Source organism: Antechinus flavipes, chromosome 2 (genome assembly GCF_016432865.1).
Source record: "Antechinus flavipes isolate AdamAnt ecotype Samford, QLD, Australia chromosome 2, AdamAnt_v2, whole genome shotgun sequence".
Lineage (NCBI taxonomy): Eukaryota > Metazoa > Chordata > Mammalia > Dasyuromorphia > Dasyuridae > Antechinus > Antechinus flavipes.
Genome location: NC_067399.1, coordinates 153,694,050 through 153,706,449, shown reverse-complemented (window position 1 = coordinate 153,706,449; position 12,400 = coordinate 153,694,050). Strand labels below are relative to the sequence as shown.

The 12,400-nt window shown below is 34.9% G+C and overlaps 1 protein-coding gene across 2 annotated transcripts in view; it reads right to left on the bottom strand.

Moving 5' to 3' along the window:
• The window catches only part of NAPB (NSF attachment protein beta), a 55,832-nt gene extending 45,000 nt beyond the window's left edge, over positions 1 to 10,832 (bottom strand). The window contains exon 1 of one of the 2 annotated variants that reach the window (XM_051975836.1): positions 10,581 to 10,832. In XM_051975836.1, the coding sequence (XP_051831796.1) occupies positions 10,581 to 10,678 (98 nt within the window). In that variant the 5' untranslated portion in view covers positions 10,679 to 10,832. The remainder of the gene's footprint in view (positions 1 to 10,580) is intronic. The other variant, XM_051975835.1, reaches the window with a different exon arrangement.
• Positions 10,833 to 12,400: the final 1,568 nt, after the last annotated feature.

The window sequence follows — 12,400 nt, the reverse complement described above, 5'->3', positions numbered from 1 at the left end:
ATTTAGCTTGTCTGGAATAATTTTGCATATTTTCCAAAGTAAAGTAATAAATTTCAATTTAAGATCAAACAATTTGAGGAATATGAAGAAATAGATAATACACATTAATGATCATTATTTTTACAAAAGTGAAGAATGGACATAAAATTCTAACAGAGATTTAGAGGGAGTATAACATCCAGACTAGCTTTGTAATGAAGGCAGGAGAACTACCCACCAGAAAGATCTGTTTGTGTCTCCATCTTCTATGTCTCCTCTATGTGTCAGAGTTTGAGATCTCTCTCCAGTCTTCTCAGCCCTTAAAATACCTCAGTATGATTAAATCATTACATCACACTAAGTATATGACAACTAGAGTGATTATATCAGTATATCACACATTAAAGAATCATTATCTCATCAATCAAATTGAGTAAGTGCTTACTATATAAGCACTCTGCTGTAAGTATCCTTGCTTCAAGTAGAACACAGGTGGTCATACCTTCCCTGATTTCTCAGGGAGGGAGGTGAGAAATTCCAAAGGAAAAATAGAGAGCCAAACCAAGTATTTTTAGCAGGTTTCCTCTGGGTCTTATCCCTCACTCAAATTTTCCCCACTATCTGCAGCCCTCTACAGAAATGGTTTTAAGAGTTATTATATTTATCGTATTTTTAAATGAGTGTAATTATAAATGGTTATTAAGTGTTTTTAATTTTGTGAGTTAAATTCATTTTTAAAGTTTTTTTTTTATTTTCAAAACATATAGTTTTTAAATTCACCCTTGCAAAATCTTGTGTTCCAATTTTTTCTCCCTCTCTTCTCCCTTCCCCCTCCCCTAGATAGCAAGTAATTCAATGTATGTTAAATATGTGCAATTCTTCTATACATATTCCCTCAATTATCATGCTGCACAAGAAAAATCAGGTCAAAAAGGCAAAAAATAAGAAAAATGCAAGCAAACCAAAACAAAAAAATGAAAATACTATGTTGTATTACACACTTAGTCCCCCAGTGTCCTCTCTAGATACAATGGCTTTTTCCATCACAAGACCACTGGAACTGGCCTGAATCATCTCACTGTTGAAAAGAGCTATGTTCATAACAAATGATCATCATATAATTTTGCTGTTGGTATGTACAATGTTCCCTTGGTTATATTCATTTCACTTACCATCAGTTCATGTAAATGTCTCCAGGCCTTTCTGAAATCATCTTGCTGATTATTTCTTGTAGAATAATAATATTTCATTACATTCATATATCATAACTTGTTCAGCCACTCTCCCACTAATGGATATCCACTCAGTTTCCAGGTCCTTGTCACTAAAAAAGAGCTGCTACCAACATTTTTGCAAATGTGGATCATTTTGCCTTTTATGATCTCTTTGGGATATAAGCCCAGTAAAGATATTGCTGAATCAAAATTTAATTTCCCAGTTTACTGCTTCCCTTCTAATCTTGTTTGTACTGGTTTTGTTTGTACAAAAGCTTTTAACTTAATATAATCAAATGTATCCACTTTGCACTCCACAATGTATTCTTTGTTCTTCTTTGGCCACAAATTTCTTCCTTCTCCATTGATCTGAGAGGTAAACTATTCTTTGTTCTTCTAACTTGTTTGTAGTATCACTCTTTAGTCTAAATCATGAACCCATTTTGACCTTATCTCGGTACAGCGCATTAGGCATGGGTCAATACCAAGTTTCTGCCACACTAATTTCCAATTTTCCTAGCAATTTTTGTCAAATAGTAAGTTTTTATCCCAGAAACTGGGGACTATGAGTTTATCAAACACTAGATTATAGTCACTGTTGTATCTTGTGAACCTAACTTATTCCACTGATCAACTATTCTATTTCTTAGCTAGTGCCAAATGGTTTTGATGAACACTGCTTTATAATATAGTTTTAAGTTTGATACCACTAGACCACTTTCATTTGCATTTTTTCATTAATTCTCTTGAAATTTTTGACTTTTGTTTTTCCAGATGAATTTGGTTATCATTTTTTCTAGCTCTGTAAAATAATACTTTTTAGTTTTTCTTTAGCTAAATCTTCCCATGCTTTTATGTACTCATCATATCTGTACAATGCATTGTAATATCCTATTAATTCATATATCACAATTTGTTTAGCAATTTCCCATCTATGGGCCCCTACTTTGTTTTAAGTTCTGTGCTATTATAAAAATTTTGGTATATATATGTATTGGCCTGTATTTTTTATCATTGACTTCTGAGTACAAATATCAATGGAATCTCTGAGTCAATAAGTTCAGTTCCTATCCTAACACGATGCTGTCATAGATTTATTATTTATTTATTAAGGTTCAGGATACCAAAGTTCAGAACATGGAATCATAAAGCACATCAATATAGAAAAAGTCAAGCTAGATTTACTGAGGGAACATACAAAACAGTAGTAGTCACAGCCGATATGAACAGATCAGTTCTATTAGGCCTAGTGAAAATGGGTACCACATTGGGAGCCCTGGATGAAACTGGGCACCAAAACCAAAAAAGATTAATGTGTTTTTATTGGGTTCTTATTTGAATCAAATATGACCTGGCATTGGGGAAAGAATCTGGGATCTGGTGCTGATTCATGCTAGTTGGGGGAATAAAAAGAAAGCAGAGAAGACTCCTAGGGAATTGGTAATCTAGTTAATATTCAAAATTCTCACTGGTTCGGGAAGGGGCTCCTTGTCTTATTTTGAATGTTAAGCTACCCTGGGCTTCTTCATTCAGTGGACTGGGGAGGTTAATAAGGTCTTTACATTTTCCCTATAATTCTAAGTTGATTTCCATATTGGTTGGAAATATTAATAGTTCCATCAATAGTACAAAATTTCTCTTTTTGCAACTACTCCAATACTAATCACTACCTTCTTTTGTCATCATCTTTTTAAGGTGTAAGGTAAAGTTTTTGAACTGTTTTATTTCTTTCTATTAGAGATTTGGAGTCTTCACCAACTTTAAAAGGGTTAGCTGAAACTTCAAAATTAGTAAGTTGTTTCTCTTATCATTTTGAAGTTTTTCATATGGCTAATAAATGAAAAAATTAAAATTATTTTGTATCATGTAATAATTGATTCTAGTATGTAATTGACCCTATTTTGCATTATTTCTCTGTTTTTGACTTAAGCCCAGGAATGCAGTTTTCCCTCTGTGTCAACTTAAAGGTGTATGATATTTGCACATCTAAAAAATAAGCATGAAGCAAATTGAGTAAAAACAGAACTGACCTGACTTAAAAAAACCTGGACTTAAATACCACAAAAGACATCAGTTAAGTAAATCTCTAAAGCTCAATGTCCTCAATCTACTCTCTAAAACTATTAGTTTACAAAGATGTTAATTTACATTAATAAAGAAAATTCTTAACAGAGAGCTATTTATATCAATGAAATCACACATATCCCCCCCCCCAAAAAAAAAGGAAAGAAAAGAAAAAAATTAAGAACACATTTTTGTGACCATTTGGAATAATCTTCCAACATTTTAGTCACCTAGATGTTTATCTATCTGAATTTCTTGATTTTTTCATTTCTGGATCTAGTTTTTTCATTTCTAGTTCTAAAATTTTATGTCTTTTATTAACATATTTCTTTGGTCATGGAAAATAAAACTGTCTTGCCTAATAGAGGCAAAAGTATATTAATCTTTCTGGGGGAAAAAAAAAAAAAGACCAGCTTACTCAAGTGTTCAGGCAAATGATTTCTGAAAGGGAATCTCACCTTTCTTCAGTATAGAGAATTATTCCTTTCAGTGGTGCAAACCACTGTCTATTTTGTGACTTAGACTTGGTTGCTTCCCTGAATCACTAAGAAATGACTACTTGCTCATGGTCAGACAGCTAGTGTACTTCAATTCCAAGACTCCAATCCTTGATATCTCTCTTGGTTAATATTATTTTCTTCAAACTAGCCACAACATTTGAAATATTACTTATGGTCACAGAAAACTAATAAACTACAAATTAATAATTTATTGTTGAGAGCCAAATTAAATGAGTTTTATTCTTTCTATCTATTGTTCTTCTAGGCTTAGAGAATGTAATAAAATAGGGCAGTTAATATCAGGAGCATTATTATTTCATCATTATTTTTAAAAAACAACTTACTTGGAGTGCACCATGTCTGTACAAAGTGCAGGGCAATTGTGGTATTATAGCAATTCAATAACCATGGAGAGAAATCTCTATGGCTCAAAAGCCACTACAATGAAGAGAGTCTGCATCAAGCCAAAATTGCCAACTTTTAAAGAAAAATTTAAATATATTTTCTAAACTTAACTTCTAATAAGCTAAAGGCATTTTAAATGCACTTCCCACAGACATATGCATATATATGAATATATATTATAATTATGATATGGTCAAGAAGGTAATTTAATTAAAAATTCACCAACTTAATATGTAGTTTTTTTATAATGGAAGTCAGAGAAATACAATAATAATATAATAAACACAGATCCAACCCATCAGGTATTTATCAAGTATTTATGCAAGACAGGCAAGGAATGCTACAAATATGACCACAAAATGAAAAACTGTCTCTCCCCTCCAGTAGATTATATTCTTCTGGCATGAAACATGTAAATATGTCAATATATTCATCACTATTTGAAAGTGAAGATAGCAAAAATGTGTATATAGAAAGTGACATGAGCTGAATTTTCACATTAAAAACACATTCTACAAGGCAGAATGAGGAGAGAATCCATTCCAGCCATAAATGAAAGTCTGTGGAAAGGCATAGAAACTAGAAATAGGAATGCCAATTTTGGAGAATATTAAATAAGCCACTTGACCTGTGATAAGCATATGTGGAGGAAAGTAATATGAAATCAACCAAAGGAGGTAAGCTAGCATCAGTTTGTGAAGGGTTGAGGAGATTCTTAAGAGAGTGACATTATCAGGTTTGTGTTTTAATAATATTATTTTTGTATATGCAAATATATGATATGTACAGATGAATTATAGAAGGTAAAAACTGGCAATCAGGAAGTCCAATTAGTAGACTGCAACAATAAGCCAGGAAACAGGTAATTAGAGTGTAGCCATGTGAGTAAAAAGATAAGATACCATACTGAGGCAGAACTGATAGCTGGCAATGACTGAATAAGGAGGTGAGTGGAATATGAAATAAGGAAAAAGAAACAAGGATTATGCTGAGGTTCTAAATTTGGATAACTAAGATAGTGATGGTCTGCAATAATAATAAAAATGTGTGAAGGAGGAGTGTCCTCCCTTCCTAACCACTTCTTATGTATTTACTCTATTCTATATAAACAGAAAAAAAAAAAAAAAATCAAGTCTTTGTGTAGTTTTATTCTCTTAAAGCTTCTTGAAGCTACTAAAGTTATTAAAAAACTTTTGAAAGAACCTGTACTTATATACGTATATACCTGTACTTGTATACCCCAATAGAATGTAAATGCTTTGGAAGTAAGGCTTTTATTGTCTTTCTTTGACTTTTGGTGTTATGTGCCAAGGTGTAGCAATGTGTCTGGCACATAGTAAGTGCTTAAAAAATGTCTAATCATAAAAAAAAAAAATGATTCTAGGACACAAACCAGACAATTCTGTTATACCTTGTTTAACTTAATTGAATAGGATAGGTGATTTAATGAAGACATTGAACTACCAATAGATGAAACTTCCTTTACTAATTCAGAGTAGCACATTCTCTGCATTACTAGTCTTATACAGCACGAAGGAGCTCTGAAAATTTAAGCAACATTCCCAGGGTCAAATAACCAGCATTTTTCAGAGGCTTAAAACAAAAACAAATGAAAAAAATTCTGTCACACTGGAATTTTCATTTTGTCATTACCATGTAGTGACTATTACATTCTTAATTTAAAGAAACTCAAAATACTATATTTTCTATCTTCATAATGCATGATCCATTAAAGAGTTATTAAAATTCCTGAATTAACTTTACTCAGTGTCCATATTTTAGTAGCTATTATATAACTGAAATAATTGAATAATATAATTCCCTGTGTATTAAAAAGAGAACCAGCATAAAAAATGTCATCAGAGAGATTTAATACTTAAAAAGGCTTGTCAGGCAGGTAGTAAGTGGGAGATATCAATGGACAACTCACATGTTCCAGTGATATCCACATAATGCCAAGAGATTTAGAACAAAGTTCCAGAACATTGGAAGAACCCTCTGTGAAAGTGTTAATGGAAAGACTCACAGATAAGAGTAACAAAACAAAAAAGGCATGCAGGGATGATTTAAAATCTGTATCTTTGATGTGATTACACATATCAATTAGATCCTTCTAAGTAATTAAAGTAAATCTATCATAATATAATATTAATATTTTGTACTATGTCTTACTCATATTCCTCATAATATGGGATGATGGGGTGAAAAATCTGGCTGTAGATTTGATAGATCTGACTTAGTTTGAGTATCAGTTCCAAGAACAGGTCCAGTAATGAAGGATGTATCTGTCACCTAGGATACATTTACTTCTAGAAAGCTGACCACAATGTGTTCAATTGAACAAAGTGTTCAATTAAGGACAGTGAGGTAGGCAAGCTCATAGCATCTCATAAAACTAAGTAACTCAAGTGGTTTGCAATCTACATCAAAGGAAACAATGCTCTCACCAATGATCTTTAGGTAGTGGTAGGCTAGTAGTCACATAGCAGACTTTACAAAATTATGAATGATACCTTAAAACTATTCATCAGTTTTTATTTAGTGCTTATTACAAAGCCCAGTCCTACCTACACAGTAAAGAAAATAGAGAATTATGGCACTGTTATTGACCTTTATTACGCTAAAAATCTAGCAGGAACTAGGTATGAGTGACCAAAGGATATAAAATATATAATAAATTAAATAAGATATGATTAAAGAGGTAGAAACTAATAAGCAAGGATGAAGAAGAGAATGAACATTTCTGGAGGTGAAATAAGAGGAAGGGCTTCAGAGATGATTTCAAGGAATAGGTATCACCTAAGTTGCATTTTGAAGTATGGCTAGCAGCAAATGGAATAGATTGAGAGAAGCAAAAATTTTTTCATAAGTAAATGCATAAACAAATAACAATCATTGGACTACAAATAACAGCAAGTTGTCTAGTTCAGCTGAAGCATATCACTTGTGCAGTAAGCAGTACTAACAAAGTGTAAAGAAGCAGGAAGGGATCAGGTGTAGAAAATCTTGAATTCTATGCTAAGGAGTCAACTTAAATCAAGATTAGTTAGACTTCTGCCTTTTGGACCTACACAGAATGACTGCCTCTATAAATCTTCAGATAATTCAACAGAAGTCAGTTATCAAGCTTGTGTTCTCCTTCAAATCTTCAGTTTTTCAAATCAAATATTCAACTTATTCTAATTATTCAAATTCAGCAACTGAACTCAAAAAAATTTGGTAACTACTTATTGCACACAAGAAAAATACTCAGAACCATTCCTCATGAAAAATGAGCCCCTTACTCTATAAATGATTATGTTCTACCTTTGATCCAGCTTGTTAATGTCCCTCAAAAAGTAAATCCTAGAAGCAAACATGGTGCTCCAGAAGTGGTCTCTGTGGAGAATATAGTAGGACACTTTCGTAGTTATGGGCAGCATATTTTTGTTTATACTGACTAAGGTTGCATTAGGGTTTTTTGGAAGCCAACTGATTCTGCTGACTTAAACTGAGATTATATAGTCTATAAAAACATCTAAAGTATTTCTCACATGAACTGCTATCAACTTATATTCCTCAAATCTCTATTTGTGTTAAAAATACTCAATTGCAAAAGTATAATATTTTGCATTCCAATTTAATTTTATCTTTTTAGAATTAGCCCACTCTTTTGGAGTTCCCGAATTTCCTTCCAAGTTTCCACATTAATGTCATCTTAAAGACTTATGACAGAAAATTAGTGATCCAATCCAAAATACTGCATGTTCACTTAATTAGGTGATCTCAGGAAAGTCATTCTAATCTCTCTAGCCTTCATTTACTTTATCTGTAAAATAGCTATCTTAAGAGTCCTGAAGTAATGGGATCAGACTCTAGGAACTCTTGGGAGTTTTCTCAACTAGATATATGATCCTAATGTTTACTGAAAGAGGAAACTTTAGGAAGATTTATAATTGTTATTGGTTTTTTTTTTTTTTTCCCTCATGAGATCTGTGATCTTCTAAATATGTGAATTAAATAGGATCAACAGAATTCGATAAAAATAAAAAATGTGAACCTAATCTTACTTTAAAACAAAAACAATCCCTCTATTTTGGGAAGGATATTTTGAGAAAGGTAGGAAAAAACAAAACAAATGTATTTCCAAATGTCCTTTCAGGACAATGATTTATATGTCACTCAAGAGTTAGCCTAGCTCTTTTTTGGGGGGGGGGAAGGGGGGAGGGGAGAAAGTGTATTGAGAAAAGAAATTCTTTAAAAATTCTTAATAATAACACTTTTCTTGAAAAGAATTCTTATGTTTTTTAAAATTAGATATATAGATTTGATATATCATAAAAATGATTTCTCCTACATTGGGTGATATTTGAAATTGAAAATGATCTTAATATTTCTTTTGAATAAATTTTATTACATTAAATAAAATTAACCGGGGGGTAAGAAAAAAAAGGTCTAATGGCATATCATAAAAGTAATTCTAGATCACAAGATACTCTACAGTTATAAAATATTTGTATGCATATTATATACAAATATACATTTATATACATTGTATATAATATCACAAACACCGTAAGGCTTACTTGCTAAATAATCAAAGTATTATCTTCATTTTTTAGAGGAACAAACTGTCTTAAAGTTCTTCTAGTTCTATTCTAATGCTACTTTTATTACAGTAGGCTGCTTTTTAAGTATACTATTAGAGCCGGCTAAATATCAATAATTATTAAAAAGAAAATCCTAGAAGATAGTCATGAGAATTTCAAATTCTGTGTCAAAAGTAATGAAGAATACGTAATGTTAACTAAAGAGGGAAAAAATGACAGTAAATGATAAATCTACTAGCAATGGGTAAACTCCCAAAGGCAAGAGCAGAGTCTAAGTCAATTTGGTTTCTTCCAAAAGCACTCTCTCCTAGGTCCCTTTTCATTCATTGAAATTCTATGACTATTAATTTAGAATGACCTAATTAAAGAAAATAAAAAATTGCCTCAACAAAAAATGAACCTGTTACATGCATTTTTCTTTACTAAGATTCCAGACTAAAACTACAGAAAGAAAACTGTGTAACAATAGAGTACAATAAAATATATCTTTACAGGAAGTAGAATTTTTAAAAAGTTTGCTAGAATTAAAAAACACTGAGATCATTGCTTCTTCATTAAACAGAAATGAGTTTTCCCTTTTAACAAGAGTGAGGAAATTTCATCTTTTTTTTAACCTTAAATAGCTGAATCATTCATAAATTCAAAAGCAGTTGAATTCAGGAAACAGCACATATTGTTATTCTTCTAGCCAAATTAAATTTCCCACCAAATAATTTTAAAAAGTAGCTGAATTTCTGATCCTGGTTTTTAAGGGCTTGCTATTATTACAAGTCTTTGGAGAAAAGAAATTTAACTTATTTAAGCAATTTATTCAATTCATCAAAGTCGAGTGCCTTAGAATGCTGTGTTATGCAGTAACTCTGTAGCAACAAAGCACTAAGCAAATGACTAAAATCCAGAAAGAATTGTTATAGGGCCCAAGATGCTGGCAGAATCAGAAAAACCCAGAAGGAATTCATCCATTCTTCCTGCCTAAATCTCTAGTGATAATATGGCCACAAGCCAGAGCCAAAGGATTAACAACAGCTAAAGCTCTGCATCATATTCATACTATATTTATTACATTAGTAAAAAATCCTACCATTGTCCACAGACACAGGAAGACATTAATTCGTTTTTAATCTGAGTTCCCAAACGGCGATTTAATGACTTTTAAATTTTAAAACAAAAGTCAAGATGGTCCCTAAATTAGCATCCACCAGAGAGAGCTCCCAATCAGCCAAGAAACAAATACAGGCAAAGGTGTTCTGCGGTTAGCATACGGCAGGTGGGGAAAAGACAATCTGTTGCTTGTCTGTATGCTTCTGCGCTTGAGGGGCGGGGGTCATGGGGCGTGAGTCCTGAACAGGGGCTAGGGCATCTTAACACCGCTCCACAATTAGTAAATGCTAGATCCACGGGAGGCTAGGGAGGATGGAGAGATGGATGGGAGGGTGGGTAGATGCGTTAGTGGACAGGATGACGGATGAGGGGGTGGACGACTTATTTGTCCTCATCCACCCTGCAGAGGTGACGGGCCCCAGGAGGCCCAGGATTGGAAATCTGGTAGCCTCCCGCGAGGCCTGCAGTTTTCTCCCCGGGGGCAATAGGAGAGCTAAGGGGGGGCAGGAAGCTCGCCATTCCACCGCCCAATCTCCAGCTGAGTCCTGTGGGAAGGTGGAGGTTAGGGTCCAGGTTTCTCGCCACCGCCCAAGCGGGGCGCCGGGCCCACTCCGAGGCCAGAGGGGAAGCGGGAAGAGCGGGGGTGGATGGTAGCTGAGCCCCGGGAAGAGCACAGTAGGGGGCGGGGAGGGAGGAAGAAGAAGCTACCCTGCAGGACTGGCACTCACCCAAACAACCCTCTCAAGAATGAGTGGGAGGACTTAACGCGTTTCTCGGCCTCCGCCATCAGCTGAACAGCCTCCCGTTCCTTGCCAGCGTTATCCATATCTGTGGCCTTTACGCTTTTCGGATTCGGGATGGAGAATAAGGAAGTAACGGAGGCGGAGGACGAAGTGCAAGCCTAATGGAACTGCCAACCACTGGCTAGAGAACGCGCCTCTAGAGTTTCTCCACCGCGGAGGTGGGGGAAGAGGGAGGAGTGAAGGAGGGCAAAATCTTGGGTCAGATCACAAGGCATTTCGGGATTTGTAGTCCATCTTCCCACTTCGGTCTCAGAGTCAGAAGAGATAGAAACTATATTTCCCAGAAGAAAGCAGAGACCGGTGCAGTCCGCAACTCGCTCCCTTTCGCCCCCTGGTGGGTCAAAGCTGTAAACTGGAATACTGCATTTGGGGGGTGTGCCCCGATATGGGAGGGGTTAGGAGTATGCAAGTTAAGGAGTCGCCGGAACCTGGCAAGAGCAGGGGGCTACATACCTTGTGATTAGCGATTTAGTCTGTTCGCCAAACCTTCATTAAGGGACTACTTTGATAGAGAACTCTGTACTAAGACAAGGACAAAATAATAAAATTTAAATAAGATGATGCCCCTCATGAAGCTTGAAGTCTAATGGGGAGAAACAGGGTATATACGCAGATAATAGGACGCAACATTGCATTCCTGGGTCCCCAGATGCCAAGCTTTATCTTCTCTTCGTGGTCCCATGAAGGCTTCCACGAAATCGCGGGATTGTTTGTAATTGTCATTGACAGGTCATTAATCACAGGTGGGGTGGGGATGGCTGCGAGGTGCAAAAGAGCAAGTCCTGCAGTCAGGAGATGGGAGGTGGCAGACCCACAGTTTGACACGAGCTTTGTGTGATCCTATGCAGCTCAGCGTAGACAGCCCTGAGAAGTGGAACTCTGCTCACCTGGGTTTCCTCATCTAAAAAACAAACAAACAAACAAACAAAAACGAGACTATTTAACTAACTGAATAACCCCTAAAGTTCCATCTAAATGGAGATTTATAGCCTGATTTCTATCTGCAAAATAGAGATCCTGGCCCTGGCTTCTGTTCAGCTTTTCTTCCTCCGTGCTGCAGCAGCCTTTTCATCTTGAAAATTCACCTCCATCCCACCTGACACTCTGCTTTTCAGTTCTTTTTTATGGGTTTTCCTCGAATTAATATGTAAGCTTCTTTAGAGCAAAGACTATGTTTTTGACTTATTTGTATTCCCAGAATTTAGCACAGTGCTTGGTTTATAATAAGAGCTTAATAAATACTTGTTGACTTCATTTGATTTAACTTGATACTTATTTCACAGGGTCTTTGTGAGGAAATCACTTTATAGATCTTAATGCACTATGTAAATGCGAGTATACAAGATGTCCCAAAAATCCTAATGAACACTCTTGGCTACTGGATTGAAATGACAGCCAATGTGACTGATTAAAAAAGGAGAGAGTAGTCTCCTGAACATTCGTTGTTAATATTTTTCGTTGATATAAAATTCCTGCATGAAACTTTAGGATCAAAATACCTAATGAATATTATTGCAGTAGAGAGGGTAGCACATCTGGAATCTCAGCTTGCTAGCAAATCAAAAGTACATCTGATTTTTATCCTCAACATCTCTTCCAAAAATCATTTGATATTCACCCATCTTTCAAAAGAAAAGCAATAACTAAGAAGTCATTTAAATTATTATTTCTTAAGAGTAATATAATTTGATGGAATATGGAGAATGAATCACCATTTCCTTTCCCCTCACAAGCCAAATTTTTCA